The 21,108-nt window shown below is 37.1% G+C and overlaps 1 protein-coding gene across 5 annotated transcripts in view; it reads right to left on the reverse strand.

The window, feature by feature from the left end:
- Nucleotides 1-20,116, reverse strand: part of RB1 (RB transcriptional corepressor 1) — a 178,997-nt gene extending 158,881 nt beyond the window's left edge. For 3 of the 5 annotated variants that reach the window (XM_047079691.1, XM_047079663.1, XM_047079682.1), the window contains exons 1-2: nucleotides 19,828-20,115; nucleotides 16,947-17,073 (exon numbers count right to left, since the gene is read on the reverse strand). In XM_047079691.1, coding sequence (XP_046935647.1) covers nucleotides 16,947-17,073; nucleotides 19,828-19,967 — 267 coding nt within the window. In that variant the 5' untranslated portion in view covers nucleotides 19,968-20,115. Of the gene's footprint in view, nucleotides 1-16,946; nucleotides 17,074-19,827 lie in introns of all 5 variants that reach the window. The other 2 variants (XM_047079672.1, XM_047079701.1) reach the window with 2 other exon arrangements.
- Between the last annotated feature and the right edge of the window lie 992 nt (nucleotides 20,117-21,108).

The raw sequence follows: 21,108 nt of genomic DNA on the forward strand, positions 1-21,108 counted from the left end.
CTGGCAGTATGTATTTTAAAAACAAATCTAGGAATTAACTCAAGTCTCCTTAATATTTGAGAGAATACTAATCTATACATCCAAGAAGATCAACAAACTCCAAATGGGAAAAATGCAAAGATATCTACACCCAGACACATTACACTAAAAAAGTTTAAGAACAAAAATAGAGAAAATCTTAAAAACATCAAGAGAATAAAGGATTTATCAATACAAATGAAATCACAGTAAGATTAACAGCTGACTTCTCATCAGAAACAATGAAGTTGAGGAAGGAATTAATGATCTATTCAGAGAGCTGAAAGAATAAAACCACGAACTAATAATCCTATATCCAGCAAATCTATCTTTCAAAAATCAAAGCAAAATAAAGGTATTCCCAGATTAACAAAAAATGAAAGAACTAAAACCAAACCTGCCTTACATGATGTACTAAAGAATTTCTTCAGGCTAAGAGGAAATGACAATAGACTATAATTAAAATCTACACGAATAATGTGTGTAAAGGTAAATAGGTAATGACAAAATATAGTATCATTGCATATTTCTCTTTCCTTCCAACTGATTTTAAAAAGCAATTGTTTTTTTAAAAAATCTAAAATTTTACTGTCAGGCCTATAACATAAAGATATGTAGTATGTTTGATAATAACAACATAAAAAAAGACGGTGGGAATGAAACTACATTGAAATAAGGAAATGATACCAGATAATAACTTGGATTCACAGTTAAGATGGAAGAGAAGAGGGGTGCCTGGGTGGCTCAGTTAAGTGTCCGACTTCAGCTCAGGTCATGACCTTGCAGTTCACGAGTTCGAGCCCCGCGTAGAGCTCTGTGCTGACAGCTCAGAGCCTGGAGCCTGCTTGGGATTCTGTGTCTCCCTCTCTCTCCCTGTTCATCCCCTACCCATACTCTGTCTCTCTCTGTCTCTCTCTCTCTCAAAGGTAAATAAACATTTAAATTTTTTTAAAAAGGAAGAAGAGATTAAATTTTACAAAAGGGGGGAGGTGGAGAAAGAGGTGGAACAGAACAAGGAATAATAGAGAACCAAAAATGTTGAATTTAAAAAAGTTAATATATGAATTTTTGAAAAACCTCTATAAATTTATTTATCCTCTGCTTATTTCTCTTACATTCTTGTGTTTCTAAGATATACAGACATAGTATGTATAAAAATACCATAAAAAGGAAGGAGAGATTAGAACTGTGTAATAGTAAACTTTTTGTATCTTAATGGAATTAAATCGGTAAAATCTGGTAAGTTGTGTATTGCAAGCCACACAGTAACCACTAAGAAAAATTTTTAAAAACGTGAAAAATATTTTACTGAGGATTTCTGCTTCAACTTTTTTTTTTAATGTTTTATTTATTTTTGGGAGAGAGAATGTGAGCAAGGGAGAGGCAGAGAACCAGAGGTACATAAGATCCAAAGTGGGCTCTGCACTGACAGCAGCAGGCCTGATGGAGGGCTCGAACCCATGAACCAAGAGATCATGACCTGAGCCGAAGTCAGACGCTCAACCACCTGAGCCACATGGGTGCCCCTCTGCTCCAACTTTTGATGAAGTAACTAGGGCCAGATTTATGGTTCTGCCCAAAATAAACAAACAAAAAAGAAAAGAAAATGGAAACAGATACATAATATAACTCAAGGCTCTAGACCTTAGACAATAAAGAAGAGTAATCTCCAAGACTCAGGGAATATACAAGGTGAGCCCTATAAATGTTTAAGCTACTTCCTGGTGAATAATTCCAGATAGCAGTGCAAGGAGGGAAAAACCAAGGACAGCCCAATGGTCTCGCTGGACTGGCTGGACAGAACTAGAAGTCTGAGGAAGTCAAAGCACCTAGAATTCACAGTGCAGAGTACCAAAGAGAAGAGAGCTACACAGAGAAACTCCAGAGATCTGCAATGGATTCCCCTCAATTAGCACATGCAGGTGAGGAACATTTATGGCTCACACCGGCTGGGAGTAGTGCCTGTTCCCAATGGCCAGAGGAGAAAACTTCATGGTAATACAAAGGGTATACATTAAAGAGGCTTACCTCAATAGAGTATTTAATGCTAGACAGGTGGTTGTTACCTAGTGATATTTTTACTTCCCAGTGGACATATGGCAATAATCTGGGTACGATTTTCACAACTGGGCAGGGTGTACTACAGGCATCTAGTAGATTGAAGCCTGGCATGCCCCTAAACATTCTAAAACACACAAGACAGCCCCCGTAACAAAGAATTATCCAGCCCAAAATGTCAATAGTGGCAAAATTGAGAATCTCTGCCCAAGACTAAGCCCAACTCTAATGTCACCTAATAAATCTTAAAAGTAAAACCTGAAAGGATCAACCTGTGTCCAAAAAACTTAATGAACCCAGAAGAAAGATTAAGAATATTATCAGGAATACAAAAATTAATGAAATATCTAATACACAAATTTACAATGTCTACAGCCAAATGAAGGTTATTAGATATACAAAAAACAGGAAAATAACCACAAAAAGGACAAAAATCCATTAGAATTTTAAAAATCAGATATAGAATTATTAGATACGGACATTAAAACGGTTATTATAACAGTACCTCATGTTTTCAAGAAGCTATCCCAGAGGTCAGCAAACTACAATCAAATCCAGCATGCCCACTTTTATAAAGTTATTGGAATACAGCCACACTTATTCATTTGCACTTTGTCTGTGACTGTTTTCATGCTACAATGACAGAGATTGCATCACCTAAAATTTGTATTATCTGACCCTTTACAGAAAAAGTTTGCCAACCTTTGAGCTATAGCAAAGATGTAATAAGCACATAGAATATGTATTTTTTAAAAACCGCTAAATTCAACTTCTAAATATGAAAATTCTTAAATGTGTGGTGAGAAGTACACTGAATGGAATTAAAGGCAGGTAAATTTAAGGATAAAGCAAAAGGAATCATCCAAAATGAAATGCACAGCAAAGTAAACTGAAGACCAAAAATCTGAATAGAGGATCAATGAACTGTGGGAAAATGTCACATAGCTAAATATATATATATAATTAGAGACCATGAAGGAGAGGAGAGAAAGAAAAAGGACCAAAAAAAGCTTTATTTGAAGACATAATGGCCAAACTGTTTCCAAATTTGATGAAAACTATAAACCTACACATTCAAGAAGTAAAATGAACCTCAAACATGAAAATCTTAAAAACTACACCATTAAATATCACGATCAAAATGCTGAAACACTCTAGGGAGAAAGAGAAGATCATAAAATACAACATTTCACATACAGAAGGTACCTGGGTGGCTTAGTCAGTTAAGCATCCCACTCTTGATTTTCACTTAGGTCATGTTCATGGGTTTGAGCACTGCCTTAGGCTCCATACACAGTGTGGAGCCTGCTTGAGATTCTCTCTCCCTCTCTCTCTGCCCCTCACCCTGCTCCTGCTCTCTCTCTCCCTCAAAAATAAACAAAGTTAAAAAAACAAAAACAAAAAACAGGGGCTCCTGGGTGGCTCGGTCAGTTGAGCATCTGACTTCAGCTCAGGTCATGATCTCGCAGTTCATGAGTTCAAGCCCCGCGTCAGCATGTCAGGCTCTGTGCTGACAGCTCAGAGCCTGGAGCCTGCTTCCAATTCTGTGTCTACCTCTCTCTCTGCTCCTCCAGCTCTAATACTCTCTCAAAAATAAATAAACATAAAAAAAAACACAAAACATTTCACATACAGAGAAACAAAGATTTGGATGACAGCAGACTTCTCTTTGGAAACAATTCAAGCTAGAACACAGCAAGACAGCATCTTTAAAGTACTGGGGGAAAAAAGTCAAACTACAATTTTTTAACCAGTGGAAGTATCTTAAAAACTAAGGCAAAATACAGACCTTTTCAGATGTACAAATGCTGAAAGAAATCATCACCATGTCTGATGTCTATAGAAAATGTTAAGGAAAATCCTCCAAGCAGAAGGAAATGATGCCAGATGGAAATATGGATCTTTATAAAAGAAGGACGAGCACTGGAAACGGTAGCTACATGGCTATTTTAAAGACTCTTTTTTAAATTACTATTTAAATTTCCTTTAAAAAAATTGGTTAAAGCAAAAATAATAGCACCGTATTATGGGGTTTTACATATACAAGTAAAATGTATGATAATAGGACAAAGACCATGAGGGAAGACATGAAAAATATAGTGACATAGTTTTTATAATATACATTCAATAGTAAAAATCATTTGGAAATAGACTATGCCACAACTATATGGTCAACTAATCTTAAAGCAGGAAAGAATATCCAATGGAAAAAAGTCTCTTCAACAGTGAAATGGACAGCAACACGTAGAAGATTAAAACTGGACCACTCTCTTACACCATACACAAAAATAAATTCAAACGGGATGAAAGACCTAAATGTGAGATAATAAACCATCAAAATCCTAGAGGAAAACTCAGGCAGCAACGTCTTTGACCTCAGCTGCAGCAACTTCTTAGTAGACACATCACTGAAGGCAAGAGAGACAAAGCAAACCTGAACTACTGGGACTTCATCAAGATAAAAAGCTTCTGCATGGTGAAGGTACCAATCAGCAAAACTAAAAGGCAGCATATGGAATGGGAGGAGATAACTGAAAGCAACATATCTGATGAAGGGTTAGTATCTAAAATCTATAAAGGACTTATCAAACTCAATACCCAAAAAACAAACAACCCACTTAACAAAGGGCAGAAGACACAAATCGACACCTCTCCAAAGAAGACACCCAGATGGCTTAAAGACACCTGAAAAAATGTTCAACATCACTCATAATCAGAAAATGCAAATCAAAACCACATTTAGATACCACCTCACACCTGTCAGAATGGCTAAAACCAACAACACAAGAAACAACAGGTATTGGTGTGGATGTGGAGAAAGGGGAACCCTCTTGCACTGTTGGTGAGAATGCAAACTGATGCAGCCACTCTGGAAAACAGTATGGAGGTTCCTCAAATAGTTAAAAATAGAGCTACTCTACAACCCAGCAATTGCACTATTAGGTAGTTAACCAAAGGATACAAAAATACAGATTCAAAGGAGTACGTGGATCCCAATGTTTATAGCAGCATTATCAACAATAGCCAAACTATGGAGGGAGCCCAATGTCCACTGACTGATGAATGGATAAAGATGTGGCACGCGCGCGCGCACGCACACACACACACACACAGAGGAATATTACTCAGCCATCAAAATGAAATCTTGCCGTTTACAATGACATGGATGGAGCTAGAGAGTATTATGCTAAGCAAAATAAACCAATCAGAGAAAGACAAATACTATATGATTTCACTCATGTGTAATTTAAGAAACAAAACAGATGAACATATAGGAAAGCAGGGGAAGAGAAGAGAGGGAAACAAACCATAAGAGACTCTTAGTGACAGAGAACAAATTATGAGTTGATGGAGGGAGGTGAGTGGGAGATGGGCTAGACGGGTGATGGTTACTAAGGAGGCCATGTTATGATCAGCACTGGGTGTTGTATGTAAGTGATGAATCACTGAATTCTACTCCTGAAACCAATACTATACTGTATGTTAACTAACTAAAATTTAAATTTAAAAAAAAGAAAAAAGAAGAGAGAAAGGGGGTGACAAGTATAAGGATAAATGCAAATTTAAAAAAAGAGAAGTGATTTCCCCTCTCTTCTTAGAGCACATACTTTAGAAAACTTATAGGGGCACCTGGGTGGCTCAGTTGGTTAAACATCTGACTTCTGCTTACATCAAGATCTCATGGTTCATGAGTTTCAGTCCCACATTGGCTCTCTGCTGTCAGCACAGAGCCTGCTTCGGATCCTCTCTCTCCCTGCCCCTCCCCAGCTCGTGCTCACACTCTCTCTTTCTCTCTCTCTCTCTCAAAAATAAACATGTAAAAAAGAAAAAAAGAAAAAAAAGAAAACTTTTAATTGTAAACTCCTTGTTTCTGTTATGTATTTTAAAAGCTAAGATTCTTGCCAGCTTTCTGACCCAGGGATGTCTTTCTCAAGGACCTAGGATCCATCTCTTTGAAATGCAACCATCAAGGAAGGTAGCACCACTATCTCCCAGGCTCTGTAGGACAGTAGGACCCTAACTTTAGCAGGCACCGTGCTCTAGGTGGCAAAATTACCTCTTGTCATAAAATGTGAGGAGTTTCTTTTTCTTTTGGACAAAGCCAATTAACTAAAACAGATCGTCACCCTCATTACCAAGTGAATCTAAAGTGAACTGCATGTGACAAATGGTACTGTCGAGTCCTCTTACGTGAGGACTACTTCTTGTTTATCTCAAAAGCATATATGTAATGGGCTGTCACTGCCTGTCTATAAAAGGGTGAGATTCCTTCTGTTTTGAAGTCTCTCAGCAGATTACTTGTGATAGGCATCACATTTTGGTTTAATGCCTGTTCAAAAATAAAACTGTTTTCTTTCTCTTGAGGAAAAAAAAAGAAAATAGACTATGAAAAGTTTCAAATATATACTATAAACCCTCAAATGAATAACACAAAAAAGTTATAGCTAACAAGCCAACAAATGACAAAAAAGGAATCATAAAAAATGGCCAATCCAAACAAAGTCATAAAAAGAGAGGAAAGAGACAAAGAAAAAATGAGACAAGAAGAAACAAATAGCAAGGTGGCAGATTTAAACACAACCATTTCAAAAACCACTTTAAATGTCAATGGTTTAAAAACCCCAATTAAGAGGCAAAGACCGGCTCAACTATATGCAGCCTACAAGAAACCCACCCACATTAAATACAGTTGACCCTTGAACAACATGGGAGTTAAGGCTGCTGACCCCTGTGCAGTTGAACATCCAACTATAATTTTCATTTCCCCAAAACTTAACTACTAATAGCCTACTGTTGACCAGAAGCCTTACTGATAATACATACAGTCGACTAACACATAATTCATTTGTTACATGTATTATATACTAAAGAAAATGTTACTAAGAAAATCATAAGGAAGAGAAAATACACGTATAGTACTGTAGCGTATTTACTGAAAATAAATCCAGGTATGGTGGACCCACTTACTTCAAACCCATGTTGTGCAAGGGTCAACTGAATAAAGATACAAAGAGGTTAAGAGTTCTTTTTAAAAAAAGTATACAATGCTAAATACTTGTCAAAAGAGAGCTTAAGTGTTTATATTAATATTAGAAAAAGATTTCAGGGCGCCTGGGTGGCTCAGTTGGCTAAGCATCCAACTTTGGTCGGCTTAGGTCATGATGTCTCAGTTCATGAGTTCAAGCCCCATATCAGGCTCTGTGCTGAAAGCTCAGAGCCTGGAGCCGGCTTCAGATTGTGTCTTCCTCTCTCTGTCCCTCCCCCGTTCACACTCTGTATCTCTCTCTCTCAACAATAAATAAATATTAAAAAAAAATTTTTTTAACAGAAAAAGACTTCAGAGCAAAAAAACAGGGATAAAGAGAATAATTTCATCATGCATTAAATTAATATATGATGCATATCATGTAAAATATATTAATAGTAAAGTTTATTAAGTAATACTAAGATATAATAAAGTACAATAATAAAAGATTATAAACAATTTTCTGCCAGTTCAACAACTTAGATGGACACATTCCTTGAAAAACATACATTGCCCAAGCTCACTAAAACAGTAATAAAACTGAATTGCCCATATCTATTTAAAGAAATTGAATTTGTAGTTAAAAACCTTCCCACAAAAGAAAAAAAAACCCTTGAGACCCATATGGTTATGGTTTTACCAAACATTTAATAATATCAATTTTGTACAAACTCTATGAAAAAATTGAAGAGAACAATTTCCCAATTCATTCTATAAGGCCAGAATTATTCTGTCAAAACGTCCAACAAAAATTGAAAAAAAAAAACTAGAAAAAAAACCCATAACCATAAAGAAAAAACTACAGACCAATATCCCTTGTAAACACATAGTACAAAAATTCTTAAAAGTTTAGCAAATCAAATCCAACAATATATGAAAGGGATACTATATTATGATCAAGTGGAATTTATCCAAGAAGGGAAAGTTGTTTTAACAGGCAATATCACTCATCATATCAATAGTCTAATAAAGGAAAAATATGATTATCACGATAGATGCAGAAAACACATTTCAGAAACTCCAACATTTATTTCTGATATAAAAAAAATCTCTGCAAACTAGGAATAGAAAGAAAATTCCTTAATGTGATAAACAACACCTAAGAAAAACCTACTCCTGACATTATACTTAATGCTAAAAGACAGAATGATTTCTTTCTAAGAGCAGGAACTCTTAGCACTTCTATTCAACACTGTATTGAAATCTTAGCCAGTGCAACAGACAAGAAAAAAAAAGCAAAAAGATTAGAAAGGAAGAAATAAAGCTGTCATTATTCACACATGACATAGCTGTGAATATAAAAAACCTATGGAAACTCAAAATGGGCAAAAAACGTAAAGAGACATTTCACTGATGATAAACAAATGGCAAATAAGCACATTTAGAAGACTTTCAGCAGCTATGCACTTTGGGTGATAATGATGTGTCAGTATTAGTTCACTAACTGTAACAAATGTAGCACTCTTGTGGGAATGGTGACAGTGGAAAAGGTTAAGCATTTATGGGGGCAGAGGGAATATGGGAAATCTCTGTACCTTTTGCTCAATTTTGTTGTGAACCTAAAACTATTCTAAAAAGTCTATTAAAAAAATATTCCATATAATTAGCCATCAGAAAAATGTAAATTAAAACCACAATAAGATATCACTACATACTGAGAAAAATGGCTAATATTAAAAAAAAAAAAAAGTAAAACCACCAAATGTTGGCAAAGATGCTGGGAAACTGGAACATGCATATATTGATAGTAATACAAAATGGTACAGCCACTATGAAACAAAGTTTGGCAGCTCTTACACAATTAAGCATATATGACCACACCATATGACCTACATGACCATACCATATGGCCAGCAATTGCACTCTTGGTTATTTATCTCCCAGGAAAATGAAAACTGGTATCTATACAAAAACCTATACACAAATGTTCAAAACAGCTGTATTCACAACAGTTAAAACCTATGAAGAGAGCAAGTATCTTTCAATGAGTGAATGGTTACACAAACTGTGGTCCAGCCATACCATGGAATACTACTAAACAACAATAATAAATTGCAATGGGCTGACTTGTGCTCTCCACCCCTGCAAAACTCATATGTTGAAGTACTAACCTAAGTACCCAAGAATGTGACTGTTTTTTTTTAAGTCAGGACTTCAAAAGGGGTACAGTAAATTAAAATGAGGACATTTGGTGAGCCCTAATCCAACCTGATTATAGTGTCCTTATAAGAACAGGAAATTTGGACACACAAACACACAAGGGAGTGTGTGCACAGGAAAACCATTTTAGAGCACAAGGAGAAGGCAGCCATCTGCAAACCAAATAGAGAGGTCCCAGAAGAAACTAAATCTGCAGACACCTTAACTTGGACTTCCAGGCTCCAGAAACATGACAAAATTTCTGATAAGTCACCCAGTCTGTAGTATTTTGTTATAGCAGCCCTATCAAACTAATATACTGATATATAACTTCAATTATTCTCCAGGGAATTATGCTGAAAAAAGCCAATCCCAAAGGTTAAATAATGTATGATCCCATTTATATAACATTATCCAATTATAAAATATGTCAATTATTGAGTAAAGATCTTATTAAACACCTATGTATGTACTCCAACTGGTCTACTGGTACGGTCAACATAATACTTAAAAAGATGATTATAATCACTGGCCATCTTTGGAAGAGCTTACAAATTTTTAGTTTAAAAAGTAGTAAGTAAAAGCAAACCATAAATCTCTCATCTAGCCTTCCTTTCCTGAATAAACTACACTTTAGAATAATAACAGTTAATAGAGGATTTCTCTTTACAGAATTACAACTAATAGTTGAGAGAGGAATGATAAAGTTTTAGCAACTCCTATAGATCCAGTTAATGGTGATCAATAACTGCTTATATCAAAAAAAAAAAAAAAAGAGAAAGATTAACAAGATATGTGCCTGCCAATTGGTATCCACAAAAATATCTCTGAAGAATTTCTTCCAGAAAATATCAAACCAGGATCTGATCAGGCCTCTAGGCCTGCTCTATTTCCAGGAAATACAGAGAATTAGACAATTATGTTAAACAATGGAGGAGATGCAATCTGCAAAATACACACTGTAGGAAATTCTACAGGATAAACAATCCAGTTTCTTCAACTAAATTGTAAGAGAAGAAAGGGGGTAGGTAAAACCTACAGATTAAGAGATTTAAGACAGAAGTCAACCAATCACAATATATGAACTTTATTTTGATCCTGATTAGAGCACATGAAAAAAAATTATAAATAATCGAGAAATTTTGAACACTGAATATCCGATAATAGAAAATTTGCACCAATTTTGTTAGATGTGATGAACAGAAGTCACTTTTTAAAAAGACAATGCAGGGGCGCCTGGGTGGCGCAGTTGGTTAAGCGTCTGACTTCAGCCAGGTCACGATCTCGCGGTCCATGAGTTCGAGCCCCGCGTCGGGCTCTGTGCTGACTGCTCGGAGCCTGGAGCCTGTTTCCGATTCTGTGTCTCCCTCTCTCTCTGCCCCTCCCCCGTTCATGCTCTGTCTCTTTCTGTCCCAAAAATAAATAAACGTTGAAAAAAAAAAAATTAAAAAAAAAAATAAAAAGACAATGCATACTGAAGGGGTGCCTGGATGGCTCAGTCAGTTAAACATCCCACTCTTGATCTTGCAGTTCATGAGTTCTAGCCCCACACAGGGCTTTGTGCTGATAGTACAGAGCCTACTTGGGATATTCTCTCTCTCTCTCTCTCTCTCTCTCTCTCATAATAAATAAATAAACTTTAAAAAAAAAAGAATACAAGATCATGCATAGTGAGATATTTATTGGTGAAACAACATAACCTGAATTTACTTTAAAATAATCTGGAATCAGAGAGAAATATAGTTTGGCCATGATTTATAATTGGTTAAGAGGTATATGAGAGTTCACATTATTAACCTATTTTTATAAATCTCTAAAATTCTCCATAATAAGATGTAAAAAATTAACCTTAGAAGCAGAATCAGAAATAAAAGAAGTTGCAAATAGCCTCTATCTGTAAGACAAAATATAACATTCACGTATATGTTCTTAAATGATTTTTTTTCTCAGCAATACTCACACGTAATCAGAATATGAGCACCATATTCAAAAAGAAAGGGTAAATATAGTACTAATAACTAGAAAATAACAGGTATATACCTTCTATTACACTTAATTTTTAAATATTCTGTTTTTTAAGTTTATTAAAAAAACTCTTCGTATGTCTGTAGTATATGACTCTTCATATGTCTGTAGTATAACTTACATGGAATGGCTACTGTTACTCCAATTCCAAACTATTCATTTTAATTATCTTTCTAAATATAATGACCCGTATCACAAAAACAAATGCCTCTATCAAGGGCAATATATTTCATAGCTCTTGAATGGACACAGACACACGAAACCCTACGAGGACAGCATTCAGGCATCATTTCTGCTCTACAGATGAACAAACTGAGACTTGGAGAATCAACCAATTTATCTAAAATCCTACAGCTACACTGCAACTACTACAATCAAAACTTTCCTGCTTCAAGGTCCAAGGTCTTCTCCACTCTACCATGCAATGATTTAAGATGCAGAAGAAAATCAAAATTCTAACTGATTCACTGTAAATCCCAACATGAACAACACTCCTGGCCAATTTCTTAATGAAAAGTCCCTTATTTATATGTTATATGCAGTATGAATACAATCTAATGTAATGACAACAATCACTAATATTACATCCATTAAACGTTTATACAAAAAGGAAAAAACACTTTTCTAGACAAAATACCTCAAACTTTCCTTAAGTTTTACCAAAATTACATCAAAATCATTACACATACATTTATAAATTCAACTATTTTCAATGTTTCTTTGGCTATTTTGGGGTCTTTCGTGGTTCCATAAAAATTTAAGGACTGTTTGTTCTAAGCTCTGTGAAAAATGCTGTTGGTATTTTAATAGGAATTGCATTAAATGTGTAGATTGCTTTGGGTAGTATAGACATTTTAATAATTTTTTTCTTCTAATCCATAAGAATGTAATGTCTTTCCATTTCTTGGTGTCCTTTCAATTTCTTTCCTCAGTGTTCTATAGTTTTCATAACAAAGGTCTTTCACCTCTTGGGAAGTATCTTACTGTTTTGGGTGCAATTGTAAATGAGATCTATTCCTTAATTTTATTTTCTCTTTCTGTTTCATTATTGGTGTTCAGAAATGGAACATATTTCTGCACACTGATTTTGTAGCCTGTGACTTTACTGAATTCGTGTATCAGTTCTAGCAGTTTTTTGCTGGACTTTCGAGTTTTCTGCATAGAGTACAATGTCATCTACAAACAGTGAAATGATCATATGGTTCTTATCCTTTCTTGAAAAGCAAAGCTGGAGGTATCACAATTCCAGATTTCAAATTATATTACAAAGCTGTAGTGATCAAAACAGTATAATACTGGCACAAAAACAGACACATAGATCAATGGAACAGAAAATGCATAAATGAACCCACAACTATATACTCAATTAATCTTCAACAAAGCAGGAAATAATATCCAATAGAAAAAAGACAGTCTCTTCACCAAATGGAAGAGGTGAAGAGAGCGCTGGGAAAATTGGAGAGCAACATGCAAAAGAATGAAACTGGGCCACTTTCTTACACCAAACACAAAAATAAATTCAAAATGAATGGAAGACAAAATGTGAGACAGAAAACCATCAAAATCCTAGAGGAGAACACAGGCAGTAACCTCTTTGACAATGGCCACAGAAACTTCTTTCTAGACAGGTCTCCTGAGGCAAGGGAACAAAAGCAAAAATAAACTACTGGGACTTGATCAAAATAAAAAGCTCCTGCAAAGTGAACAATCAACAAAACTAAAAGGCAATCTATGGAATGGGAGAAGATATTTCCAAATGACATATCTGATAAAGGGTTAGTATCCAAAATATATGAAGAACAAATAAAACTCAACACCCAAAAAACAAATAATCCAATTTAAAAATGGGCACAAGACATGAATAGACATTTTTCTAAGGAAGACATACAGATGGCCAACAGACACATGAAAAGATGCTCAACATCATTCATCATCAGGGAAACACAAATCAAAACTACAATGAGATACCACCCCATGCCTATCAGAAGGGCTAAAATCAACAACACAAGAAACAGCAGGTGTTGGAAGGATGTGGAGAAAGGAGTACCCTCATGCACTGTTAGTGGGAATGCAAACTGGTATAGCCACTCTGGAAAACAGTATGGAGGTTCCTCAAGAAGTTCAAAATAAAACTATCTATAATCCAGCAACTGCACTACTAGGTATTTACTCAAAGAATACAAAAATACTAATTCAAAGGGATACCCAATGTTTACAGCAGCATTATTTACAATAGCCAAATTATGGAAACAGCCCAAGCGTCCATCGACTGATGAATGGATAAATATGTGGTATATATACAGAATAGTATATTACTCAGACATAAAAATTACAATTACATGGATGGAGCTAGAGAGTGTTATGCTAAGTGAAGTCAGAGAAAGTAAAATACAATATGACTTCACTCATATGTGGAACTTAAAAACAAATAAGCAAAGGGAAAAAGAGAGAGAGGCAAACCAAGAAACAGAATTGGTCTGGATGAGTGGGAGGATAGGTTAAATAGGTAATGGGGATTGAGGAGTGCACTTGTGATGAGCACCACATGCTGAATGTAAGTGATGAAGCATTATATTGTACACCTGAAACTAATATTACACTAATCATGTTAATGAACTGGAATTTATATAAAAACTTTAAAAAATTAAAGTATTTTAACTGATTAAGTTCTCTTAAAAATTATATTAATATAAAATTTTCTAGGGTAATTCTTAAGTCAAATTATTCTGGCTGCATGATTTAATATAGGCCTTCATTTACACTAACAAGTGTTTTGTATGCATAAAGTTATTTAACCCACATTTTAACTCCAAGATCCAGAAATTATTGTTAATCCTTTATACAAATAACAAAACTGAGACTTGGGGATTTTAGGTAACTTGTTCAAGATCATGGAGGTAGTAAAAGGTAGAACTGAGACTTAAGTCAGTCTAGTCTGATGACAACTCCTTGCTCTTAATCCATCCTTTATTCCAATAAATATCACCTACTTTCAGTTTCCAGAGTTCCCTGAGTTACTAAATTCCTTCTCTTGTTTCAAAGAAGATAACCAACTGCTATCTAGAATAGCTAGAACAGAACAGCTGCATCAGAAACTGGTTAATTTTGTCATTACATTCACTTGTCTGCACACACTGTTACATTCTCCCTTAGATATTGTATAAACAGAGGTTAAATTCTCAGGCCAACCCTCAAAAAGTTAAATATCTCTTAAAATAATATTTCTACATAAATGGTATTTATAACAGGATAATACCATACCCTCCTCTGTCATACACCCTGCAAAAAAAAAAAAAAAAGTACCCAATATCCCAAAGATAACATGAAATTCCTTGTCTTCCTCCAGCATACCACCAAGAATGATTTCACATCCCCTAGTCCCCTCATCAGCTCCATTAGGAGAAAAAACATAGGGTAAGAAAGTAGTAATATTTACTTGTACTTGTACTCAAGTCTGAAGCCTAAAAGGGCCTCAGTGATGAAAACTATTACTGTTATAGTTCAGTACAAAAAAAGTTTTGTGTGAGCTAGCCTGGAAACCTAACTACTATATTGTACTTACAAAGACTGGGAACATAACCCACTCATAAACTGGAAACTATATTCACCAATTCTCTCTATAATCTACTACTCCTTTCCAACTTTCTGAAAACTAAAAGCCTAGCATTTATGAGAGGTGACAGAGCTATGACTATCTTTAACTGCACATGCACAAAAAAAACTTTGTTACATGAAGTACCCAAATCAGTGAAAATATACATTAGCTGCTTTGGGACGATAATACCAAAGTCATTCATCCAAGATACTTCAATATTCCTCCTTTTTTAGTAAGGAGTTCCAGATTATATTCAGGTGTTTGAAATTGGATTCATTCTCTTTTTTTATTACCAGATGCTATTGCACTGAATGCTTGTGCACAATCCCCCACAATTCATATCCTTAAAACCTAATGCCCAATGTGATGGTATTAGGAGTTGTGGCCTTTAGGAAATGATCAGGTCACAAGGGCTCTGTCCTAATGAATGGGACCAGTATCCTTAAAAAGAGGCTCAAGAAAGCTGCCACCCCTTCCACCATGTGAGGCCAGTGACATGGCACTGTCTATGAAACAGGAAATAGGCCCTCACACAGAGAATCGGCCAGCACTATGATCTTGGACTTCCCAGCCTCCAGAACTGTGAGAAATAAATTTCTGTTGTTTATGAGCCCCCCAGTCTGTGGTATCTTGTTACAGTAGCCCAAATGGACTAAGATACCAGATTTTGTAATGGTCTTAAATATTTTTATGATATACAAAAACATATTTTGTTGTGTTAATCTGATCAGTAAAACCAGACAGATATGTACACTAATATGATGCTGTTAAAAAGTAAATTCATTAAAAGTATCTGTCTAGAGTGTAATTTAACTATCAAAAGTTTTATAAATATTCACAGCTTTTGACACAGTAATTCAAAATGTATTCTAACAATCAGAGTTTCACTCATTAAATTATCAAGGGCTTACTTTGTGCCAGGCATTATTCTTCTGAATAAGGATGTTTACCACATCATTTTATGTGCCAAAAAGTTGGGGGAAAAAATGTCCAATAACAGTAAGAGTTAAAAAATCAAAATATAAAAAACTGAGAACAAACTGAGGGTTGATGGGGGGTGGGAGGGAGGGGAGGGTGGGTGATGGGTATTGAGGAGGGCACCTTTTGGGATGAGCACTGGGTGTTGTATGGAAACCAATTTGACAATAAATTTCATATATTGAAAAAAAAATTAAAATATATCTAATGTACTAAATATTATAGTACCATTGGAAACTATATTAAATATCAGAAAATATTTAATAAAATGCTCATGTTGAGAAAAAAATTGTATAACAAGATACAAAACTATTATATGTAACTATGTATAACTACATGTATGATCCCAAATCTGTGTCCTAAATATTATTAGCCAGAGACCTTGGTCAAGTTACTTAACCTCACTCTACTTCAGTATCACCTTCTAAAAATTTTACATGTAAAACAAAGATTTTTTCATTTCATATCTCAATGGATTGTTGAATGGGTTGTTTGCAAAATGCTTATAATATTCCTCCAGTACATATAAAGCACTAGGAATTATTTGCTGGTGTTAGTAGTGTTAGTAGTATCACACATACACACACACACACACCTCTGAAAAGAAAAAAAATGGAATATATCAAATGCTATCAAAGATTCTAAATTCTAACAAAACTAATTCTGAAACAATCAGGAAATTTAAATACTTATTTAAATTTAAAATTTAAATTTTGATTTAATTTAAATTTATTTAAATTTTGATTTAATTTAAATTCATTTAAATTTAATTTATTTAACTTTATTTAAATTTAAGTTTATAAAATATTAAAGATTATTTTACAAGGTATGGCTTTGCTTTTCAATAACTCTTTGTACCAGAGTAAAGTATATGAATAAAATATATCATCTAAGATTTGCTTTAAAATACTTTGGAGGAGTTTATATGGGGAGATTTGAAAAAAACTTTTAATGCTAAAAAAAATTTTTAATGCTAATCAGAATAACATAATTATTACTGGATAACAGAATTATTACTAGCTTTTCTTTTCTTTATATTTTTCTATTTTCCAAAATAATTTTTTAAACCAGAAAATTTTTTTCAAAAAATGTTAAGGAAATCCTTACCAACACTCCATCCACAGATGAAACTTTTTCCCAAGTAAACCAAGCTCTTTCTCTGACATGATCTGGTATCTTTAATTTCTGACATAATGCAATAAAATCAGGTTCTTCAGTTTCTTCAAATACAAGCCTGCCAGATAAAAATAGATATATAATAGGCATATACTTACAAATCAAACTAATTAAATATTTGTTTCAATGGTTTGCATATAACAGCACTGTTCTGAAAAAAAGCATCACTAACTACTTTAAAATCTTATTTATCTTTGAAGAAAACTACAGGTAGAATTTTAAACATATTTATCTTTTTTCATAGTCTTTCCAACAAAAATACCACACAATGAAAAAGGTTTGCTGGCCTGGTGAATCACATACACTTCAGCACAAAAAAATAGCTTTGTAAAAGTAAGCAAGCATGATAGCTAAAGCTATATGTGAAAACTGGGATGACAATAACAGCAAAAAGAGGAAAGCCCATATATAATATTTCAGAATCAATTTAGTATCAGCGACTGCTAAAATGCAGTCTACACTTAACCAATATCTCATATAATCTCTCTACCTACTAGCATTTCTTACGTAACGATTAACATAAAGTATTGCTATGCTTATTTTATCCTTTTCTCCTCAATCTTCCTTACCCATTATAGGTAGTCAATAATTTCTTGTTGGCTAGTTCCTGCTCATTCATTTAATGTCTCACACCTAATAATAATAACTAGTGTGAGGAATAGCTACTAATTCTTGAGTATTTACACTAACCCTGTACAAAGTACCTTAAATGCACATCAGCCTATTAGATAAGCACTCTTATTATTCTTCTTTTACAGACAAGTACCAAATCAGAGAAGTTAAAGTACTCAACTAGGCAATGGCCAGTAAGTGGGAAACCCAACAGTTTAATTCCATAACCCATGCCCTTGACCACTATTCTAGACTGCCAACCCTCCTTCAAAACACAATTAACTTTTGGTTACACCACCACGGGGGGTGAAGTGCTATTCCTAGTGAAGGTTTCCCTTCTAACTTCACCACTTAAGCCAGATAAAATGCAACAGAAAAAAAGATCTCAGCTGTCAAGGTGGAAAAAATCTCACTGAAAAGTGCAGGTGGAGTGGGCCCTGAATCCACCCCTAAGCAAATTGCTAGGCTTCAGACTGCCAGCCAGTAGTTTTACTCTTGCTAAGCAGCTAATCTGCAGAGCTGAACTGCCCATACTAATGAAAACTTTTGTGGGTAAGGATAATCAAGAGTACAGTGTATTTTGTATGGTTTGGACTTAACAGGAGAATTTTTGGTAGTTCCACCATTTAAAGATGAATAACAATGTTGGGTCGGGGAAGAAAGGCCTTCTTTTCCCAAGTGATGGCCATAATTTCAGTATTTCTGGTTACCCTACAATAATTGAGAATGCTTCCAAAGCTCTATGGGTAACAGGGGATTCTTTAAGGTATATTTACTGCTTTTTCCAAATGCCAACTTTCAAGTATTGGATACATCAGAGCTTAATCAGAAATTAAACTTGTCTTCTCCCAGAACGTTTCACATTTTTTTTTAAATAGTATGATTTTTAACTGACCCATAAGACAATCCACTTAAACAGATGTATTTTCAATAGCCTTTCACAAACCATCCCAAAAGCCCATTCCTATCTTTTGCAATATGCTTGAACTCTGTATCTGGAAAGTTGAAAGAAAAGGACTTGGTAAAGGACAAAAATGGAGAGGAAGTGGTGAGGGAAAGAAAGGAGTTCCATTTCCCAGCAATCTACATGTAGTCTCAAAGCAGGACCAGTACTGACAATAATAATGGCAATCATACTCTTTCAACCTTAGCTTTTTAACCATAAAGTATCACAATCAAGAAAAATAGGATGTCGCAGTACAATAAATATCTCCCTGTCATGTTCTACTCGCCTAAATTTAGATTCCACTTGGGGAAGAAAAAAAGTTTAATGTGAGCACACGATCATCACTAATTTCGTACCCAAACAAAAAAGAAAGAGAGAGAGAGAGAGAGAGAGAGAGAGAGAGAGAGAGAGAGAGAAACACAAGGATGTTTGTTGTCTGGCTCAAAGGCAAAATGTAAGAAAGAATGAAAAATGCTGAAGCTTAACATAGAAGAGTTTTATGCGACAGGAATAAAAGTTCAGAAACTTTCAAGCACTTAGACTAAACGTCTCACAAAACTTTTGCCCATACGCCAGTTCCTCTCAAGTGTTATGACCCTCCAGTCACTACTGATGGCTCTGAATCCCCAAGACCTCAAAGCACTGTTACAAGGAAACGCCACAAAGCACCTCAGCCGAGTACACTGCGGGCAACTGACACGCAGAACCCTGCACTTCACGTCCCATAGCTTTCCTGGTTGGCGTTTCCAGGACTGGGCTTCGGATGCAGTGCACGCCCAGAGGAAAACACTTTCAGCTGTTGCATCTCAGGAGACCAAAACAGAAAGTCAAACACGACCACCGAAATGTTACAAATCTCAACAGGAGACAAACTCTCCACCAGACACCAGCCAGTCATTTTTCTTTTTTGCGTTCGATGGCGCCTCAAAAACACCCTCCGCCGGCGAGCCTTTCCGCCTGGAGGAGGAAAGGCGGCACCTGTCACTTTGCTCAGGGACCCGAGCCCCACCCGCCCGACACCTGTCAAGCTGGAGCCGAGACCCTTCCCGGATTCCCTCCCCTCGCTCCAGAAGCCAGACCCCTGTCACCCCCGTCCAGGCGCTCCGCGGTGCTGGGGGACAAGGGAGAACCCTCCTCCCGCCGGGACGCGCAGCCGGCGGAGACGCGCCCCCGCCTAGACGCTGGGGTGCCCGCCCCGACGCACTCTCGAGGCGCCCTTCTCTCGAGACGGCCGCCGCGGCTCCGCTCGCTCACCTGGGCAGAGGCAAGTCCTCGGGGCCGCTGTCCTGCTCGGGGTCCTCTTCAGGAGGGGGCGGCGGCGGCGCCGGGGGTTCGGCGGCGGCGGCGGCAGCGGCGGCTGCGGCTGCTGCTCTCCGGGGGGTTTTGGGCGGCATGACTCCCCCCCAGGGTAGGAGCCAGTGAGTGGTGGCGAAGAGCCGGGGAAGGAGGACGCGCGCACTTCGGGGCACGCCCCGTCCTCTCCCGACTCCCGTTACAAAAATAATTTGAACGTCCCCTGAGAGAAACCGGACAAGCCCTCCCCCGCCCGGCAACCGAGCGCCGCGTCCAACCGCGGGAAAACGTCACTTCCGCCCGCGGCGTCACGTCCGCGAGGCTCCCGAGCCCGCCGGCGTCGGGAGGGAACCGGGGCGCCCAGCGGTGTGCTGGGCGGGGGCGTGAGGTCGGGCGGCCTGGGCGTGGGCCCCCCGGCCTGGGCCGAGGCACTCTCTCTGAGGCAGCCGCCGCCGCCCGGACGTGTCTCTACTCGAAATTCTCCCCTCCAGGCCTGGGTGCCGGTAACGGGGCACTGCACAGTCTGGTGCATGAGATTGGGCCCCGTTTTTATCTGTGGGTTGATCTGGGGCTGCACGCAGCTCAGGCCCCGCCGGGAATATCAAGCGTGTGCACCCAGGGCGGGCACGCCCCTCTCCCTCCGTGGGCGGTGCCGTCCCTCTGTACCACGCTCCTCCCGCCCAATCCGTTACTCAGAATCGGCCAAAACAAAAACAAACCTTTGTGGAATGCTTGATGCAAACAGAACTCTGAGGATCACTGGGAGATGGAAAGTGTAGAACAATTACTGGCCTTTTAGGATCGCTGTTTAGGGAAGGAGAGAGGAGGAGTGCGCAAAGAACAGATTGTAGTGTGATAAATGTTTTAATAGCGGTGTAAAAAACGAGGCACCATCGAAATGTCTATGGGACATCTTCAGAGAAGCGGTGGCAGCTGAATGGAAGTTTGCCAGGCAGACCTAACATGTAAGGAGGGCTTACTATGTACCAGGGGTTGTGCTGGCCATTTTAACTAATTATCTTAATCCTCAGAAACAACCCTTTGAAATGAGTAGTAGTATCATTTCTGTTTCCAGATGGGGAAACACGCTCAGAGGAGTTAATTAATTTGCCCAGCATTACAGAACTGATGGGTTGCCGAGGATATGATTCTGCTTAACCATTATGTTGTGTTGACAAGGAATGCGCCCAGAAGAGAGGAGCATGTGCAAAGGCACAAAGACATCAGAGAAGAGCTTGCTAA

Source organism: Lynx rufus, unplaced genomic scaffold (genome assembly GCF_022079265.1).
Source record: "Lynx rufus isolate CCGP_SWC_20201006 ecotype Redwood Valley unplaced genomic scaffold, mLynRuf1.p SCAF_1, whole genome shotgun sequence".
NCBI classification, from domain to species: Eukaryota; Metazoa; Chordata; class Mammalia; order Carnivora; family Felidae; genus Lynx; species Lynx rufus.